Source organism: Anolis carolinensis, unplaced genomic scaffold (assembly GCF_035594765.1).
Source record: "Anolis carolinensis isolate JA03-04 unplaced genomic scaffold, rAnoCar3.1.pri scaffold_10, whole genome shotgun sequence".
Taxonomy (NCBI): Eukaryota; Metazoa; Chordata; class Lepidosauria; order Squamata; family Dactyloidae; genus Anolis; species Anolis carolinensis.
The window spans coordinates 14,154,088-14,175,975 of NW_026943821.1; the positions used below are offsets into that span (position 1 = coordinate 14,154,088).

Below are 21,888 nucleotides of genomic sequence, written 5' to 3' on the forward strand. Positions count from 1 at the left end.
TACATGGCATAATCTCACGCCAACCAGGCTAGGTGAGTCCCACAGGTTTAAAGCTGGAGTGTGGGGAGAGGAAAGGTTAGATGAGCGCTTTATGATGATAGGAAAGTATGTATGGGGAACATGGTGCGTGCTGTCACATTTAATAATGATGAAGCATCCCCCTTAGGAATGGCGTGCCTGCTTACACATACACACACACAATGCTGTTAGAGAGATTGGGGGGAGCTGGTAAGCTGGGTCTCTGGATCTACTGCCGCTTTGGGGATGGTGCCGCGACAGAAGATGAATCACCTGTCTGACAGGCCCGAACAGAGATAAACAGCCATTGGAGCTGGAGGAAAGTGGCACAGAGAGGTGTGCAAAATGCCAGGGAGCCTTTTGAGTGCATCAGCAAGAATTCCTCCTCTGATATTTGTTACTTTCTAGGGATTGGGAGGTTGGTTGCAAAACCAGCCACATCCAAATGACTCCCTGAATTTGAAGGATTTTGGAATCCCAACGTCCCAGTTAGAATTCACTCATTTCAATTCAATCCTTTTGGTGCACAATGCTTTGACCATATCCTTACCATGCTCTCCCTTCACCCCTCCTTCCTTGCAGACTAGTTGGCGGCTTGGATGGACTGCAGATCCAGAATGAGCGGACCCGCTCCATACTGCTCTTCCCAAACGTCACCACTCGGCATTACGGGAACTACACCTGCTTGGCTTCTAACAACCTGGGCTCCTTCAATGTTAGCTTACGGCTTATCAGTGAGTCTCTCTTTCTCTTCCTTCTCCACTCCCTTGTTTTGGTAATTATTCAGTTGCGAGGCTTAGGTTTGGACAGGTTTTTTTGGGGGGGACCATCAGTTTTTGAGACTGGAGCCCCTTCTGAAAAATGTGACAACAAGCACACTTGATGACTCATTTTTGTCCCTCAAAGTATAACACTTCCAAGGGGAAAACACCATTCTTACATATCTTGCTGATAAGAAGTCAATTGTTGCTCACCATTTCACAACCTGTGCCACCCAAACTCATAGTGGATACTAAAATATAGACCAGAGCATCTCTTGAATTATGATGTGATGAAACTCATTGTGTTGCAGCAATAAGTACCATAGTAAAGGTAAAGGTTTTCCCCTGACATTAAGTCCAGTTGTGACCGACTCTGGGGGTTGGTTCTCATCTCCATTTCTAAGCTGAAGAGCCGGCATTGTCCATAGACACCTCCAAGGTCATTTGGCCAGCATGACTGCATGGAGCGCTGTTACCTTCCCGCAGGAGCGGTACCTATTGATCTACTCACATTTGCATGTTTTCGAACTGCTAGGTTGGCAGGACCTGGGGCTAACAGTGGGTGCTCATTCCGCTCCCAGGATTTGAACCTGGCACCTTTTGGTCCGCAAGTTCAGTAGCTCAGCGCTTTAATGCACTGTGCCACCAGGGGCCCTGTAATAAGTACCATATGTAGAGAATAAAGTGATTTAGGAAATATGTCTTTAGGAACAACAGAAAGTGAATTGTACAGGTTATGGGCAGAACTGAAGCAGCATAGGGTCTGGTGCAACTGGGATCATTCAGATGGAATCTGGTGCCTTTAGGGTATTTATGGCCCTGTATGGCCAACCTAGCAGTTTGAAAACATGTAAATGTGAATAGATCAATAGGTACTGCTTCTGCAGGAAGGTAACGGTGCTTCATGCAGTCATGCTGGCCACACGACCTAGTAAGTGTCTATGGACAATGCTGGCTCGTTGGCTTAGAAATGGAGATGAGCACCAACCCCAGAGTTGGACACGACTGGACGTAATGTCAGGGGAAACCTTTACCTTTACCTTTATTTCTCTAGCAACGAAGCTTAATTCCTTCCAACATATTCCATTATTGTGCCAAATGGAGCCCTGGAAGTTAAAATGGTATAAAGTTATGACAACTATCGTGCTGTGTAGATAGTTAGAATTCCAGTCCCAGAGGAAATGAGAACTGCAACAAACCAAACTTTCGTGTTTCCTCCCTCACAGGACCAGGTTCCCTGGAAAACATGGCAGCAGCGAGCATGGCATCTCCCCTCTTCTTGGGCTTGCTGTCATCTGCCTTTGTGACTCTGTTGTTTAGGATTTAGGACAGCCGGGAAATGGAGCAGACCAAGGAAAGGAAACAAGTGAAATGGAAAGAATCCAAGATAGGGGGGGAAGAGAACGATAAAGAGAGAGAAGAAGAAAAAGAAGATGTATCTCTACTTTCTGGAAAAGATGAAGAGAGCGAGAAATGAAATAAAAATTATTGAGAACCCCATCACTGTGAGGGAATAGAAGAAAACAAAACAAAACAAAAAATATGCATTTGTTTCTACAGCCATTTATCTTCACATGCCATCTCAGACACTTCCAGTCAAACCTGATATTTAACACATAACTGAAAAGACACAGGGCTCAAAAGGGTTGACTGCGAACGCGGCCCTCCTGACCCCTGACCTCTGCGACGACATTCGAAAGCGGCATCCTTCTTCTCCTTGGGCCAACTGGACCTTTCATCTTGCAAATTCACGGAACCAGGAACGACACTTCCACAAAGGATTTTTATCCCATTGTTTTAGGGATGGGCTTTTTTCCTCCCATTATTCTTCCTTTTGCTCATGTTTGGGGTGTGATTTTTGGCAGCTGACTGCATTCAACTTCCGGGCTTCCCATGTTTATTATTTCCTTGATTTACGCTGAGATGAGAAGCTCTGTAGAACATGAGATTGGTCTCCCCGTTTCCAGTTATTCCAGATTTGTGGGCTGTCTTAGGTCCAGAGACATCAGGATGTGGCTTAGCCCAGCTTTGGCATCAAACAGACTTCCTTTTAAGGAAAACAAGGAAAGCCTACATCGTACGAATCCACTTTGCCAAAGCTGCGGAGAGGCCAGCGTGAAAGTTTGTGTCTGCAGGCCTTTCAACGCCTTGCTGTCCAAAGTCCTGGGAAGAACTCTAAGGCCACTGCGCCCGCCCAGACCACTAAGTTTTTAAGGCATGGGATTCTCCTTCTTTAAGACACAGGGGTAAGAATGACCTCTCCTGGTAGAGTTTCTTGTCGAGTAACTGTCTGTTGTGTCTAGACAGATAGCAAGAAACAGGCATGGCAAATTTGATTCTTCATTGTGTTGCGGGAGGGTGGAGTGTTTCCTCGAGCGAAATCTCTGCTTGGAATGTCTGCCAGCTCTTGAAATCAATGACATTTTCTTCTTCGGTTGCACTTTCTCACACAATTTCTTCCTGGCAGATCCCCAAGTGTTGGTGATTCCCCTTCTCTTTCCCCCAAGGGGGCCAATATTGCTTATCTCTCAACTGAACAAAAAGACTGTACACTCGATCCTCCCCCTCTCCATTATTTATGTCTTTCTACTTTTCTGTTTCACTTTCCTCAAAATCTTACTATTGTCCCTTGCATGTTGGAACCCCTGACGTCAACGCTTCTTTCAGATGGAAATGTATGGGCATCGTGTCGGGGGGAAATGGAACTAAAGGTTATGGGAGATGCCCAGTTCTGGCTGAAAACCAGAGCGTTGCGAGAGATATGGCCAACAAGGTGCAATTGTAATTTAATTAAGTAATTCCCCGTGTATTTCGGTGCCTTCATCGGGAGCATTTCTGTGACACAGAAATCGCATCTCCTTCTAACGCACCATATTAAGAGAGGTTATAATTCCAAACCTGTCAAGAGGAAGATAGTAATTCCCAAACACATTGGGAATTGCTGATTAAATTATAATTACAGAACGTCAGCCTTGCTTCTGGCACCTTGCCTGAGGTTGTTTTTGTTACAATGCCACCCTGTGTCAACGTGGAGGTCTCTGATCCAGTGATGCTGTGGTGAGGGAACCTGGAATGTGGTTGTGTTGTGCCATTTATTTGTGTTACGCTACATGATTGGGGGCAAAAAGAAAGAGGAGACGCAAGGTTGCTGTGTGCTGCCGTGACCTTGTGGCTCTTGTGACGTGTTGTTTTCTCTGCAACATTTGTGCAATCGTTTGGTTAAAACAAACAGATTTTAAAAAATTCCAGTATAAGAAACAAAGCTTCACTTAACTCCCTCTCTTAAATTCTATTTCCAGTATAAATTATGCAATATGCAACAACACATGTGAATGTGCTTAATTGTTACCGTTTTCTCAAGCAGCTAGATTTCTGCTTTAGATATTTAAAATTGCCGAATGTAGGATATCACGATACAAAGCTCTGGTGTGTATTTTCAAATGTAGATTTTCTCTACTGTCCTGCACAGCTTTTGTTACATAATGCAGCAGTATGATACATTCACATAATGTAACACTCAGAACTTTCTTGGACTCTGTTTATCTTGAAGGGTTAGAGAAGGCATGGGCAAACTTGGGCCCAAGTTTGCCCATGCCTGGATTAGAGCAAATTTCTAGTCATTACAAAGTTGACCACATGCTTGAACGTTTGTGTGCAATGCCTACCTAACTCTCTGAAGCCAAAGTGGTGGCCAGATAAGATCTTAGAATATTATCTTGTCTTTCCCCTTCACTAGCAGGACAATAATAATAATTTAAAATATATTTTTGACAAATCATTCAAAAGAAGAGGCAAAATTGTGGTTAATACACAATGTGGCAGAGCAGGGCTTTTGCTGGTGCAAAATTCAGCTTGCCTTGCTGTAAAATTTCACCTTTTTAGTGTACAATACAAAGAGCCCCGGGGTCCATTCACAACACTCAGTTACTGTGTTGTCGAAGGCTTTTATGGCCAAAAGCACTGGGTTGCTGTGAGTTTTCCGGCCTGTATAGCCATGTTCCAGAAGCATTCTCTCCTGACATATCACCCACAACTTCTGAGGATGCCTGCCATAGATGTGGGCGAAACATCAGGAGAGAATGTTTTTGGAACATAGCCATACAGCCTGGAAAACTCACAGCAGCCCACTCAGTTATTGTTTCTATCATTGTGTTGTGTCCTGTGGGTCCTTGGGGTTTGTAGTTTGGGGAGGCACTGGTGCGCTCTGGCTGGGAATCATAAATGCTCCCCCCTGAATTGACAATCCTATACCCTCCAACAATTCACAGATGAAAACTAGATCCCATGACCCATCAGAGTGTGGTCAAGTTGGAAAAACTTACTACTAGGGAAAAATACAAAAGCTAAGAGGAGCTGCAACAGTTTGCTTTTGCCTGAACCTACTGGAAAATGTCAAATTTCCTCTTCTCTTTTCCCCATGTTAACTGAGTGTAAACTGCTTTTGCAGGTTGAATTCAGTTTCTACAATGGAGGAAAGATAAGAAAAATGCGAAAAAGTGTGTGTGTGTGGGGGGGGGGGGGAGGAAACGGTGGCATTTTAAATGCAGACCAAAAAGTGAGAGGGCACATGACCAAGTGAGAGTGTCTCGGCCAAACTGGGACAGTGAGAAGTTTTTTTTTTTAATCATGTCAGAAGCAAATTGAGAAACTGCAAGTTGCTTCTCTTGTGAGAGAATTAGCCATCTACAAAGAAGTTGCCCAGGGGACGCCCGGATGTGTTACCATCCTGCTGGGAGGCTTCTCTCATGTCCCGTATAAGAAGATAGGGCTGACAAATGGGAGCTCACCCCATCTTGTGGATTCGAACTGCCGACCTTTAGGTCAGCAGTTCAGCTGGCACAAGGGTTTAACCCATTGCGCTACCAGGTCCCCTATTGAAGGTTATGCAATTCCAGGATTCCATCAGACAAAACTATAGCCATTAAAGTGCAATAATGGTGCTATAATTGTGCAATGTGACTGGGCTCCTGGATATAACACAAGCAGCCCCATCCAGCAAAAGTAAACTTCATTGAAACCTGAGAGGCCCTTCAATTCCCAGTTAGGTTCTGCTCTGGCATTGTGGTTCAGGGATTAGCTTTTTGTTCCATCTTCACTAGGATCTTTCTTCAGTCCGACCTTTTTCTATCCCAGCTTGTTATAAGTCTTACTCTCACATTACAAACTCGGCTGAAGCTAATTTGTGTATTTAGATGTTCTTTCCAAGGAGTCCCTGAATCTTTTTTTGGCCCCTTATTGGGCTTCTGAACCTGGGGATTTGAATCAGCAATAATGTTTGTGTATCAAACTAGACCTTAAATGGAATGTGCGTTCCCGATGATAAGTATACTCCTCATCCTAAAACAAGATTTCCTCAGAGGTATGTGCCTCAGCCTGTGTTTACCGTCTCATGATTAAATACATGACAAAGCACACTCAATGCAAGATGCATCATTGGGGATAATCACGTGCTATGACAAACAGACGTATTTCACCAGGGAGCTCTTCTTTTAAAAACATGCTAAACATATAGATTAATTTAAACCCTTGGAGAACTCTTCTTACACAGCTGTTACTGACTTCAGAACGAAGCTTTAATTTGTGTGTGTATGGTCCCTGGTCAAATTGTTTTTAAAGATTTTGTAGCCCTTCAGAAGTACGTATCCGAGGAAAAAACATTCTCCAGTCGATGCGCCCAGAATGCATGCTTGTGTATTTTGATGAAATTGCCCCAGGTACCCAATGGTTCAGTATATCTGCTGAGTAACGTGTTCTAACCACACAAACCAATTAGTTTGGAACAACAGAAAGGCATAGGTACTGTATGTCTCTACATAAACACATATATAATCTTTTCCAGGATTTTTGGGGAGAGTTAGGAATGAGACCATTCTCATTCCCAACTACAGTAAAGTCTCACTTATCCAAGACTTGCTTATCCAAGGTTCTGGATTATCCGAGGCATTCTTGTAGTCAATGTTTTCAATACATCATGATATTTTGGTGCTAAATTTGTAAATACAGTAATTACTACATAGCATTACAAATTCCAAAAATTGTTGGCTGTGATGGCCAGCAGACTCAGAGAGTCATAGTTTAAAAATAAGGAGCTAAATCCTTAACTAATTTATTCGTGTGAGAATAGATAATTATGACATTTTCTCCCTGCTGTGCTTTACAGTATCCCCATACTCAAATATTCTGATATATTGTGGAGGAGTTATTCTGTGGAGAAAGCAACCCTCCTTCCCCAGAAAAGCTGTATTCTGTGCAGAGTAAAATATTTTCTTTGGAGGAAACCCATTTTCAGTGCAGAATACAATTTTGTGCAAAGCCCATTTTTACACATACAGTAGAGTCTCACTTATCCAAGACTTGCTTATCCAAGGTTCTGGATTATCCAAGGCATTTTTGTAGTCAATGTTTTCAATATATCATGGTATTTTGGTGCTAAATTTGTAAATACAGTAATTACAACATAACATTACTGCGTATTGAACTACTTTTTCTGTCAAATTTGTTGTAAAACATGATGTTTTGGTGCTTAATTTGTAAAATCATAACCTAATTTGATGTTTAATAGGCTTTTCCTTAATCTCCCCTTATTATCCAACATATTCTCTTATCCAATGTTCTGCTGGCCTGTTTACATTGGATAAGTGAGACTCTTCTGTATAATTGATTGGACCTGAAAAACTGAGTCATGTCTAGTCAGTTTCACCACTTCATTACCTTTTAAAAAATTATGGTTCAGTCTTAACAAGCACTTACTAAGTACCTCTACTCACTGCATTCATAGGGACATACTTCTGAGCATCCGATTGTACTGTGCAGAAGAGCGCTATAATGAAGACACAGACGAACAAATGGAGTAGGCCTTTCACCCCATCACTTCCTTCCTTTGTTATGTTTTGGCTAGTTAGGAAGAGAAAAGGGGGGCAACGTAACTCGTTCTGCCCCAGAAATAACTGTGCTGAGTCCAGATTGGCTTTTTTCCCACTCCTATCATTAGAACTAATACATTACATCCGTTACTGTTTCTCATCAGGGTTAAGAAGGGAACTTCCTGAGGAGTGAAGGGGAAGAAAGGGAGAGCACACACCTTCCACACAAGTAGGAGATACTTGCATTGGACAAATTAAGCATTGGCCGGGTCTGCTGGTGCCGACTTCCGTGAGCAAGAGGTTAACAATGAGGCTGCAGAGAAGGAAGAAACCAGACTTATTGTAGTGCCTGCCAGAGCACTTTGTTCTGACTGCTTATACATAGAACCGCAGAGTATTGGGCCAGGGGATTTCGTACAAAATAGAATCATAGAATTGGAAGAGACCTCATGGGCCATCCAGTCCAACCACCTGCCAAGAAGCAGGAAAATTGCATCCAAAGCACCCCGACAGATGGCCATTCAGCCTCTGTTTAAGAGCCCCCTAAAGAAGGAGCCTCCACCACACTCCAGAGTAGAGAGAGTTCCACTGCTGAACAGCTCTCACAGTTAGGAAGTTCTTCCTCATGTTCAGGTGGAATCTCCTTTCCTGTAGTTTGAAGATGTTCCACATCCACATCTCCAGGGCAACAGAAAACAAGCTTGCTCCATCCTTCCTATGACTTCTCCTCACATCTTGATCCATGGCCCTCATCATTTCTCCTCTCAGCCTTTTCTTCTACAAGCTAAACATGTCCCGCTCTTTAAGCCGCTCCTCATAGGGTTTGTTCCCCAGACCCTTGATCATTTTAGTCACCTTCCTCTGGACACATTCCAGATTGTCAACATCTACCATTAAATTGTGGTGCTCAGAATTGGACACAGCATTCCAGGAGGGATCTGACCAAGTCAGAATAGAGGGGTAGCATGACTTCTCTGGATCTGGACACATGTATACCTTCAGCATTTCACAAATAAATACTAGAGCACATAGGGTCAAGTCAATTCAGGTAGGAGGAATTAATAATGGTGGGGGGCAGACAAGCTGGGAGAGCTGCAGCAGGTTGATTTTGGCTGTGCCTACTGGGAAGGACGAAATTTCCTTTCCACATTGTTGATTGAGTGCCAGATACTTCTGAGCTCTGAATTCATTTTGCAGTGGTTGAAGTAAGTTGGGAACAAAGCAGGACAGGAGAGAGAAACTTGGACTTTTTAAGAGCAACTGAAAAAGTGGGATAGTAGAACAATAACTGGGAGATTCTTGCTAAATTGAAACAGAGAGTTTTTTTATTGGACAGTTTTGCAAGTCTCTCTTCAATTTTGTGCTTGCTCTTAATTGGAAACCATATTTGTTTTCTGAAGCTACCCCCTCATTTGCTTCATATTGTGATCCCTCATCCCTTCTCTTTCTCTCCTCATCCCTCCATTTGTCAATACTCTCTCATCTTCTTCCTCCATCTGTTTATGTGTCCAGCTCCATGGTGTTATCTGTATTAAATTTTGTGGTACAAGAAGCAAATGCAGGATAAGAAATAACGGGTGCATTCCTGGATCCTGGGGGCCCTGAAGTGTACATTAAATGGGCAAGACAGGGATGGAGGAATGGCCAAGTCTGTCTGCATTGTTTGATGGGCTCCATGATGCTTTGTTGGAGAACTGTTTCAGAAATGTTAAGAGACAGAGAAAGGGGGGAACTGCATGGGATAATGTCCTGAGAGACTAAATTAGCTCTTTCACCTAAAGAAACTCCCAATTCTTGCTTTGGGAGCTGTATGATTGCCATAATTTAGGCCAGTGCGGCTTTTCTTTCTGAACATAAGCCTGCCAGGAAGCTGTGTTGATGCAAAGTTAAAACATTGGTCCATCTAGCTTTTTTATTGCCTGCTGTGGCATCTTGTTGAGATTTTTTTAAAAACTGGAAGAAAGGAGTTTTGTCTTTTGTTGGGCATTAAACTTTGTGTTTCGTGCATGCAAATGATAAGATCTCTTTCCAATTGTCTCAATTTTAAACACGGAGGAGCCTGTCATAAAACATGTGGCTGCCCTCTTCATTTCTCCTGGAGGCACTGACGGCTCTCCTCGGAGCAAATAACATGCCAAGGCTTTAACAATACATCCTCCCTTATACTGTACATATTTACAGCCGGAGAGTTCGTTTATATACCAGACAAGTTGCCAGCTATTATCTGAGCACCGCAATCTACAAGTCAGTGGGCTTGGATTGATGCTGGTTGAGCACCGCTGAAGTCAATAGCATTAACGGCAAAGTCTTTCATCTTAAACCGGTTTGTGCATTGTGGCCGGCACAGATAGTAATTGCAGAGGTGTTTGCTTGTATCTCTCCGAGGAGGCAAAATGGGTTTGCACAAATTTATCGCGCAGTAAGAAATATATAACACAGGCAGCAACCTCTCGATTAAACCCAGATTCCATAATCTTCCTTTACAATAGTTTCACTTCTGTCTTTGTATTCAGGAGTACACTCAAGAGAAATGTACAGAAGCAGTGAGCATTCAAGGGCCCATATATTTCAATAACGCACAGATATAAAACTAGGACACATGTGGCTTATAATAGAGGGTGGTCTAGAAGAGGAAAGTTATTAATCGGGGGGAAACGGAAAAGCAATAAGAGGCAGCAGCAATTTGCTTTTGCCTGAGTCTATTGGGAAGAGCAATATTCCTTCTCCTCACTGCTTCCCCTCTACTGAGTAAATTGAATGAAAACTACTACACATACAGATTGCAACATTACACATTAGATTGCAATATGTGATATAAGCTAAGGATAAAAGGGAGAAAGAGAAAGGGGAGAGAGAAATTGGAGCATTTAAGAGCAGCTGGAAAAGTGGGATGACAAATAGTTAATTAGGACTCCCCTGCCAAATCGGGAAGGGTGGAGGATGTAAAATCCAGATTGTCTGATTTGATAATCTGGATTATATGACAGTGTAGTAGAGGTTGTAGTTTTCAAAAATGCTTAAATCTTCCTCCGCATGTTTGTGAAAGGGGGACCACATTAGTTAGAATCATAGAATCATAGAATCATAGCATCGTAGAATTGGAAGAGACCTCATGGGCCATCCAGTCCACCCCCCTGCAAGAAGCAGGAAAATATCATTCAAAGCACCCCTGACAGATGGCCATCCAGCCTCTGCTTAAAAGCCTCCAAAGAAGGAGCCTCCACCACAGTCGGGGGCAGAGAGTTCCACTGCTGAACAGCCCTCACAGTGAGGAAGTTCTTCCTGATGTTCAGGTGGAATCTCCTTTCCTGTAGTTTGAAGCCATTGTTCTTAGTCTGCCCTAGTCTGCAGGGCAGCAGAAAACAAGCTTGCTCCCTCCTCCCTATGACTTCTCCTCACATATTTGTATATGACTATCATGTCTCCTCTCAGCCTTCTCTTCTGCAGGCTAAACATACCCAGCGCTTTAAGCCACTCCTCATAGGGTTTGTTCTCCAGACCCTTGATCATTTTAAAAAGCTATTTTTACAAACTGTGGCTGGAAAATGTGGGAGATGGTAGTGAAACTAGCAGGGTTATCAAGTTGACAAGGCAGGAGCTGAACAAGAGCTAGTTCCATACCTACCTCCATACTCACTCACTCATAACCAGTCTTGCCTACCTTCCTGTCTTTCTCTTAATGCAGCATCACAGCTTAGCACTGCCCCATATCCTCCATACTTTATATTATACCTTTACTTACAAATTACTTGTGCCTAGTCAAATACAAGGTGTTATGGAGGAGACAAGAGAAAATATGTTTGCAAGTTAGAGGTGATTCCAGAAGAGATAAGGAGTAGAAAAGTAAATAAATAAAAGTAAATAAACAGGCATTCAAGTAGCAATTTGCATTGGCATAGAAAGGTTGCTAAGTCTAACTGGGGGTCCCTCTAACAACTGATGCCTCCTTCCTATGTGTAAGTGTTAAACTGCAGCTTTTTAAAAGAATAGCACAGTTTTGCTGGAAAGCTCCACCATTTTCCAGAGGCTATGCAATTCCTCTTGAGATCTTGAGATCTGAAAATTAGGCAGCCTTTGACTGTAGAAAGGGCTGCTGTCATGCCATCACATTTGTGCTTTTTTCACGATGAAACAGTTTTGACAAAACTGTTGCATGAAGTCAGCAATGTTATGCAATGAAACCACATGTCTCTTGTTGTGTGACATTATTGTTTTCTATATAAAAAACAATGTTGCACAATAAAAGTGTTCTGCAACAAAACTGTTGCAAAGAAACACAGCAAAGCTGCACAACAAAGTGGCTATTTCTTGTGCTACATTGCTGACTTTGAGCAACATTTTTGTCATGCAACTTGGCTGTTATTTATGTAAAAGAACAAGTAGTGCTGAACAACAAAAATGTTTAATGTTGTTGAAAAATGTTGCAACCCATGTTTCACAAGAAAAGCATAGATGGCTGCAGTTACAGTTAGACCAAGTTTATTTTCAAGCTGCATAACGTAGCATTTTCAAACAGGCAAGGGCTAAAGTTGCGACATGGCTTCTCCACATAGTTTCTATAGGAGCATCACTTTGGGTTTTCTGCATTGCTCCCAAGGATATAATTATTGAAGCAGGTGAGGGTGCTTTTGTGTTTTCCTCAGAAAACAGAAATAAGAACGGTGAGTGTAGGTTTTGAATGAAAAGCTGCGCCATTTCTAAACTCTTGCATTGTTTTCAGAAATTGTGAAATTTATTTTGTTTTGAACAAAAAGGACTGAAAAGGGGAAGAAGCATGCCCTGAGATCTGGCAAACCTACAGTTCTCCAAAACTGCTCACCTCTGGTACATGAGTCCATACTGTGGGCTAGAGCCAAAGATCTATTGCATAAATAGATAAAACAAGGCCTCTCCATATTCCTGTCCCTTTCCTATCTCGGCATCTCAAAAGGTGAATTGCCATTTGTGGAAGCTTCTTGGAGTGCATTGCAAAATCCAACTGGATTTCCAGACAATGTCAGTTTCACTCCTATTCTCACCCATCAGATTTTAGCAATCTATGCTCCAAATCAGAAGGTTGGCATCTACTGCAGTTGCCCACTCCGGCAGTATAAGAATATCCATGACACTCTTACATGCTAAAACCAAACCATCAGCCCATAGAATCAAGCTCTGACTGGCAACACTCTTGCTGAGTCAGGTGCAACGTTTCCTTGTAATAGGGAATCTTTCCTATGAGCTTTGCCACTGAGTAATGGACTCTCGATAATCTCCTGATCCTTCTTGTTTCTCAATTCGACTGGAGGAAGAGATAGCCAGAAGGAGGCAGCAATAAATAGTAGGCCATCTGCCTGATTCCTAGGATATGTGTGTGCGCTCTGGTGCCTTAGTCCAGGTGGGTGAGCTGTGTGACCTTTGCAGCCAACCTTTTACCTTCATAGCATGAGCGCCGTAAGCCTTAGAGACATCATTATACTCAGGAAACGGAGAGGAGGAATTTACTGCCCAGCCTAGAAACCTGTACAGTGAGAGGACTTGGATCTAAGGGATGTTCACCGCTTGCATTTGCAATTGTGCTCTTGATACAATGGAGTTGCTTATAACAAGAGAATGCGTCTTCATTCAGATATATATGGAGATGCTTTGTATGAAGTGGCCCTAATGTGCTTTAAAGTTGTTTCAGATGTATGACAACTTTATCTGTGTCCTAGTATGCTATAGAATGCTATAGCCATCCATATGTGCTACAAAAGTCTCTGCTTTAAAGAGTGTACAGAGAAATGCTTGACAGAGGAACAGGAGTCGGTTGATTTATTAAGAGCACAGAAATCTGTCATACTAGGAACTCAGCACCTTGGGACATATTTCCAAAAAGTCCTTTCTTTCCTCAGCAGGTAGTTGATGAAACCAAGGGGATGAAATGCTGAGTCCAAGATATGTGTGCAGAATTCATTCTTACCATTTCTACCATTTCTTTCGTGTCTTCCATTTTTTTGGGAGCATGAAACGGGAAGTCCCCTCTCCAAACAAAAATCTGCTTGACACGAAAGCCAGCTTTCGTCTGCAGCTGAACTTGCCTCCTTGCCTTGGAAAGAGAATGTGTGTGTGGTATGGCACAGGCAGGCCTGGAGTGTGCCTGCAGCTGAGTGCCTCTTACTCTAGAGTAAGAGGTGCTCCGCTGCAGGTCCTGGCAGGCGTGTGTACTTTCCGGGCCTGCCACCATGCTACACATGCACTCTCTTTCCAAGGAGAGTGCCTGTGTGCTGTGGCGTGCAGCCAGACCTGGAAATCACATGTGCCTGCCAGTGCCTGCAGCTGAGTGCCTCTTTCTCTAGAGTAGAAACAGCAGGAGCCAGGTAAGAAGTATGGAAGCCTCCTTAAAGTGCATGGGGAAGGGGAGCCAGTGCCTGAGAACCTCCCCCCATAATGGTCTGGTTTTTGGGGGCCCAAACCAAAAAGAAATATCTACCTCCCGATTTTGGGAGGCTCCCAAAAAATGGGCCAGGCCTCCAACGGAAGCCAAGACATGAAACAGTGCAAGGTTTATTGCTTGATGAGAATAATAGCTTTGCTTGGCACCAGCAACCAAAGCTTTCAGGTTAGAATTCTGTTGCTGCTTTATACTGGCAGAACATTTTATACTGGCAGAATATAAATTCTGTAAATAAATAAATAAATAATTTTTCCCTTATACATTTCAGAGATATGTGTGGCCAAAAAATATCAAACTATGGATGAAAGTGATTAACAAGGAAGAACTGGCAAGCTAAACAAGGATGCAGCAGTTTGTTTTTCTCTACCCTAAAGGAATGGACAGATTCAGCCCCCTCCTCTCCCCACTTCTGGGGTGAAAGCTACTTTCACATTTTAACTCATTGAAATAGCCTAAAAACAAAGAGAGAAATAGAAAGGAGAGAGAGAAACTGGATAATTTCAAAAGCAATTGAAAAAAAAATGGGGATTAATCTGTCTCAAATCAAGACATTTGAAAGATGTGGGATGATAGGATATGCAAACTGATCCATCTGGAAGCCATGCTGTGTAGATCAGCTGTCTAATTTATTTTCCTAAAAATAGCACTTCCTCTCAAAATCTCCAACCATCATGCCTTCACAATAATGCATTGAGGCTTGCATCTTAGGAAAGTGAAGGCAGTGATATCAGATATAAACCCCCTTGAACCCTGGATGGAATTTCCTTTCCTTTGGATACTTGGAGACCTATACAGAAATATTCATGCTAGTCCCTTGATGACTGCAGAGTCATGTGGTGACTCGATGTGTTTGAATGTATGTTGTTGCAGAAATGTATCACAGAAATGGACCGTTTCTCAACACACACAGAGCTGTGAATGAGGAAATCACAGGCTGTTTGCAGAGACACCAAACCACACCTAAGAAACTCCCCCTGGACTCAACATTTTCCAACATCCTGCCCTAAGATTGTTTCAGGCAGACTGGAATTGCAAAGGCTGGGGGGAGTGGCAATAGCCTTTTGAAAACAGTCGAGGATCAGGCACTTTAAATATATGCAACCTTTGCAGCTGTTTAATTGGATCTGAATTTGAATTTTTAAGTGGATTTTATATTGCTTTTTTGGAAAAGCTACCCATTCTGAACCCTGGGGCTGTACAGTCAAATTCATACGTAAATGAACCTGCCCCCAATTTATGTTGGCAAAATCGACGCAATAAAATACAGAAATAAACTTGAATCTTACAAATCCAACTCCCAGCATCACTGGCATCAATGCCTCAAAGTTTGTCATATGGAACCAGTATTTCCAGGTAGCATCAACTCAACACATGGTAATCTGTCATGCGTATATATATATATCCTGTATATATATAGGCCAGGATTCACGCAAGGGTCTACATCTTTGCAAATGGACTTGCATCTGCTGGAAATAAAATTGAACAGGGCTGGGTCAACATTGCCATGTAATGCAATTTGAACTGCATTATATGGGTCTACACTGACTTGATATGGTAATGTTGATCCAACCAAAGTCTGTATTCAGAGTGGGTGCCATGAAGGTATAATTTTGGGTGGGAGTGTCAGCATGCATGTTGTGGTCATTGTACATTGGGCTTCCACAATGTCTAAAAGACTGAAGATTGCAAATGCACTTTGGTAGAATCCAATGCACATCAAGTGCCAATATGGATTGGAAGAGCCCAATATGCGCCGAGACATTCTTCCTGGTGCCCTATATACATCTGTGCTATTTACTACAGTACTTTTACTGCATTTAATAAATCCACACAAAGTTATCTAATGTAGACCATGGTTGAGAATTCTGGTCAACCCTTCCTTCTTTTTGATTCTTGAGATCATTGTCAGATGGACAGTTGAGATCATGGATGCAACTGGTGTACTCCATGACCTTTCCCAATGTTCTGAAATCATCTGGATATTAGTAACATTGCTACTATTCACAGATTGGGGAGCCAAGTTGACCATGTTTACTTACGTTTATGATCCTGCTTTACACACATGTACCTTGTTCCACCCTACTAGAGGAAAGAAATGCATATATTGTGAAATGTATTATGTGTCAACCACATGCAATCAACTTGCAAAGAACATGTAGCTGCATGTGTGAAGTGAGCATTCGCTTGGATTTAAGGTTACATGTAGATGTCCGGCCCAGATCCGCCATGCATTGAGCAACTAGAGGTCAAGCAGTGAGACATGCATGTACCTGTTTTGTGCATACGCCACGTCTATGTAAGTGAATAGGCAATGTGCAAGCCATTAGCAAGTCATGTGTTAAAGCATGAGTAGACAATGTGCCAGTCATGAGGAAGTCATGCTCAGTTCACGAGTGCACCATAAGCAATTAGTGTAAAGCATGAGAAACCAGTGAGTAAAGCAGGTGTTAAACCATGAGTAAAGCATGTGTTAACTATGTATGACATGTAAATTCCTGAATATTTTCATATAAAGTATACGCCAACTGCAAACTCTTCCCAAAAAAGTATATCATGCATATATCACGTGCTAAGCATGTGAGTACCAAGTGCAAAATAATCAAAGCATATATGTCAACCATGATTTGACCCATGTGTACACCATGTGTAAATCACATGAAAATCCACATGTAATACATGTCAGTGTGAATTAAAACATACACACATGAGCCAGTGTTTTCACATGGTATCATTTGAGAGTAAGCTTCTTATGATTCTTCATATTTCTGTCTTGTTGTAGTGGAACAGCATAGCTTGGCTATTGGCTAATATCCTAAACTGACAACATTTTAGTTGACCAGTCTTTATGAATCCAACAACAAGACGTGCTCAGTCTGTGTGTGAAGTGGAGGAACACGTTCTAAAGGTGTGGAGTGTGCAAAGAATATGTAAACTTCTAGCACCCATGTAAAAATAAATCTTTATAACAGTTACAAACTATGTATAAACTATATGTAAACAAGGCATAACTTTGTGTAAAGCACTTGTAAACGCTGTGTAAAGTGCATGCCGACAAAGTGCAAATTCATTATAAAGCATATGCAAATTCATTGTAAAGCACAGGCAGAGCAAGGTGTGAACTCCGTGTAAATCATGTGAAAGAAAAAAAGCTCTTTGTAAAGCATGTGTAAGCAGAGTGCAAGTATTTTCCAAACATCACACCATGTAAAGTATGTGCAAAAAATGATGATGATGTAAATGATTTATGGAGCACATGTAAGTCCGATGTAAAATAGTTGTAAAGTGTAAAGTGAATGGCAGTGTGTAAGCAATTCATTACGCATGTGGGAACGGAGTGTGAACTCTTTGGAAAGCATGAGGAAAGCCATTGTTAGATGAGCATATATGACATGTGCGAGAAGCATTTCAAATAATGTTGCTTCAACAGACTTGCAGACTATATACCTGATATACCTTTGGACAAAATGTAACCTATTCAGAAGACCATGTACCTTGCAGATAAGGAAATAGATAGCAGGGATGGGGTTCCTCCAGGCTTTACACAGATTTTACACCTTGTCTGCACATGTGAATACTTGTGCAAGCCACTAATTAATATGCACCATGTCAGTATTGTAAAACGTGAGAGGGGATCGATTGGTTTTCCCGAGGGGAGAGCGTGCGTGATTCCTGATGGAGTGGGTGACTCGAAGCCTGAAGTCTTGGTGTTGTTACTATGCACGAGTCGATGAGACAGAAGTGTGGTTCTCTGGCTTGCTTTCCAGATTGCCACCAGAGATGAAAACTGATTTTTTGGAGCCTACTTTGTTCAGCATTTTGAAGGCAGCTGCAGAACATGACATATATCTCGTTCGGAGAAAGCCTTGCCATCTTCCTTCCTGCAAGGCTCCTATTCCTTTAAGAGTTATGTCATTGGGCAGAATCCCATCTGATCCTGGAAGCTAAGCAGGGTCAGCTCTGATTAGTACTTGATGGGAGACTGCCAGGTACTGTGGGCTATATTTCACAGGAAGATCACATCTTGTGTATTCCATGCCTGAGAATACCCTCTGAAATTCATGATGTTACAATAAGTCAGACAGGCAACTTAAAGGCACATGCACACACACAATTGGGCAAAGGTTCAAGAGGAGAGATTTCCCATTTCACGAAAACCATTTAAATTTTCCCACCACTTAGGCATTGGTTAAATTTAGAAGAGGGAGTTGTGTGGCAGTTCAGATGGACTGGAGTGAAAATTAAATTAAATTTCTGCTCCCCCATGAAAATTTCCTTCAACTTTCACATTTATCAAGCGGTAGAACTTAGGTTGACGTTTCTTTGGTCATTTGACGTCTCCTTTTTCTTTGAAAGCCTAGCCTGTATTTCTAAATGCTCAGCTGGAATTTTAAGATAACAGAATGCAAGGAATTTGAGGAATGAAGGAAAAAGAGAAAAGTGGCAGCATTCTCATTCAATGACTACCATATTTTGCATTATTGTTAAAGATTGTAATCTAAAGCATTGTCCGCTGGTGAAAAATAAGTGGAAGCATCAACCATTGGCAGATCAGATCACTGTCTGTCGGAGCAAAAATTGGTTTGAAGGGGATGTGCCAGAAGACATTACAGCGAGCCATAGGTAACTGCTGGGGTTTTGGTTCCAGGTCTCCGTGTAGATACCAAAATCCATAGATGCATAGATCCATAGAGGCAAAAGGATAAAGATGGTAGCCTAAAAAGATCAATGAATTCTGGGAGTGCCTTTATGGGGGAGGTGGGGATACAAAGGGCATACCATCCAACATTTCACAGATAAAAATAGGGGTGTATGTGGCCAAGCAATTTCAGAGTGTGAGCCAGATGGCAAAAGTTCTTAAAGATGAAGAATCAAACAAGCTAGGCGAGGTGGCGAAGTGCATTAAAGCACTGAGCTGCTGAACTTGCGGACCACAAGGTCCCAGGTTCAAATCCCGGGAGCGGAGTGAGCGCCCGCTGTTAGCTCCAGCTTCTGCCAACCTAGCAATTCGAAAACATGCCAATGTGAGCAGATCAATAGGTACTGCTCCTGCGGGAAGGTAACGGTGCTCCATGCAGTCATGCTGGCCACATGACCTTGGAGGTGTCTATGGACAATGCTGGCTCTTCGGCTTAGAAATGGAGATGAACACCAACCCCCAGAGTCAGACACGACCGGACTTAACGTCAGGGGAAAACCTTTACCTTTACCAAGTGTCCTGGGAATGGCAAAATTCTGCCCCCTTCTGTCTGCTGTCTCTCTCTCTCACCCCTCCCCCAATTAGATAAATGCAAACTGCTTTTGCATCTTGAACACAGTTTGCAACAATTGAGGTGAGGTGAGGACCTTTTCACCATGAAGGTGGTTTCCCCAAGTGAATGGATAAAACAGGGTCACGCCAGATAATGCAGAGCAGGAGATTACAAAAATGGGGAAGGAATAGACCTATCATGGAAAAGGAAGAGCAACAGAGTCAAAGGCATGGGAAAACAACCAAAAACAGAGTGGAAGTAGCGAAAAGATGAGAAATAGAGAGGAGGCTTGACAGGAACACAACAACAGGCAGTAGCTGGTTGAGTATTACATCCTCATGAGGACATCATAAGACAAGATTCAGCAGTAGATGCTCACACACTTTAAAGGAGGAATGGACAGATCCATTTTTGCCACTGTATCCATGGCAAACATTTAAAAGGTTATTTGGATTAGAACTCTCCAAATCCCTCATCCTGCAAAGCCAGAAACTGTGTTGGCTGATAGAAGTGTAGTTATGTTTGTAGATGTGCCTTCAAGTTGCTTGTCGACTTATGATGACCCCATGGATTTCCTAGGGTCTCCTCAGGCAAGGAATACTTCCAGGTGGTTTTTCTTGCTCCCTCCTCTGAAATATAGCCCCTAGCACCTAGTATTCTTCAGCAGTCCCCCATCTATGTACTAACAAGGACTGGCGCTGCTTACATTCTAAGATCAGATGGGAACTGGTGCCTTAGGCAACGGGAGGGGGGAAACGAGGACGCGGTTCCTCCCCTGAAAAATGCCTCCGATCTTGACATTTCTAGCATTGCAATGATGAAAGACATCACCAAAGCCTTGAGAAATGGAGTTTAAGCAGGCAAAGAAAAGGGGAAGGTAGGGTTACCAAGGGAATGTGAATACGGCAAATAAGAACCTTCCAGAGGTGAGCCATCTCCAATGTCTCTTTCACTGCAATGCCTGAAATTTGGAAAGCGGAGAAACATTGCATGCAAGTTGAAGTCTTACTGGGTAGATAGTCCTCCTTATATTCCCCTGAGTATACGTCCTCTGGTTAGGGGATTGTGGGAGAGGTTGGCCCAAAATATAACCCTTCCTGAATATATAGATGTGGATATATAGATTATGGAACCAAGGAGGAAGAGGAGAGGAGCCTCCAGGTTCATCCAAAGCACATCTTAATTTATTGGATGCTCTGAGGATAAATACATGGGTGTCATCTGCATGTATTTCTTCCAAAAATTGAACAGGAATCTGACTGTGTAAAGGAATGATGGGGAATGCAAGACAACATTGCATATGGAATGAACAGAGGCATAAGACGGGTAAAGGACTCTTTTAGAGTTGGCTAGCCAACCACTCCATCAACAGTCTCACACGCAAGTTACCGTCGCAGAGGTTAGGGGGTGGGGGGGCAGGAGGGCAGCTGGGCAGGGGCGGGGGCATGTTGGTGGATGCTGTACCTCAACATTTTAGAAAAATGACAAAAATATTGTAAAAAAAAACCTTTATTGCAAGCAAAACAAACCACCTTGTCTTCCATCTCATGCGGCCCGTTCAGGGCCACACCCATCGCAGGGGGCCGTGCCCATCCCCAAAGAGACGGGATTCGAACTCCCCTCGAGGCGAAGGGGGTTCGAATCCATCTCCTTCAAGGGGTGACTTTGCGGCTGAATTCCTGAGTCTTTGGGTTATTTTTTTAATTTATTTATTATTTTTGCCAAATCCATGAGGGAAAAAAAATACAAATTAAAGTACTAAAAAAATCTTTCTTTTTCCAATAAAATCAAATAAAACCATAAAGGGGAGTCCTGTATTATTCATGTCTAACCATCTGGGGAGTGTGAATGACAAGAATCAAGTTAGAGAATGGAAAGATTACACCAAAGGTTTTCCAGGCCTGCTCAGACACTCACTGAAATGCTCCTGAAAATTTAAAAAATCTGCATAAAATTTCACAGGTTGAATATGCCACCCTATGTCCTTGTTCAGAATTGTTTCAATTTCTATAAATCTGGGGGGTTTTTTTCCGTGTCAGGAGCAACTTGAGTCGCTTCTGGAGTGAGAGAATTGGCCGTCTGCAAGGACGTTGCCCAGGGGACGCCCGGATGTTTTTTAAAATGTTTTTACCATCCTTGTGGGAGGCTTCTCTCATGTCCCCGCATGGAGCTGGAGCTGATAGAGGGAGCTCATCCGCACTCTCCCCGAGTAGGATCGAACCTGGCAGCTTTCAGGTCAGCAACCCAACCTTCAAGTCATGAGGCTTTAGTCCACTATGCTATCAGGGGCTCCGATGGCGTAGACAGTAAATCTCGTTACTGTCAATCATCAAATGGACATCCATCAATGCAAACACAGAAACCTAGGCATGTAGTGGAGCCGAAACTCACAGGAACACAATGCTGGGACTGTTTGGTGAACAGGAATATTTACACAATTTCCCCTTTCTGCCCTTTAGCCTTCCCATTCACACTACAGATTCACAATAGCTGTGGGAGCATTCATGAATCTTCCCATCAAAATACATGACTGAGAGCTATTCCTGTAGTGATCCAATTTCATTTGAGATGGCTTAGTCCTGAAT

General features: G+C 42.7%; 1 protein-coding gene across 3 annotated transcripts in view; it reads left to right on the forward strand.

Moving 5' to 3' along the window:
* Positions 1–21,888, forward strand: part of iglon5 (IgLON family member 5) — a 245,013-nt gene that overhangs the window by 200,809 nt on the left and 22,316 nt on the right. For 2 of the 3 annotated variants that reach the window (XR_010000673.1, XR_010000674.1), the window contains exons 7-8: positions 601–752; positions 2,006–3,025. Coding sequence is in view for 1 of the 3 variants with exons in the window: in XM_008117307.3 (XP_008115514.1) it covers positions 601–752; positions 2,006–2,106 (253 nt within the window). In the remaining 2 variants the exon portion in view is untranslated. Of the gene's footprint in view, positions 1–600; positions 753–2,005; positions 21,108–21,888 lie in introns of those variants that run through there. The other variant, XM_008117307.3, reaches the window with a different exon arrangement.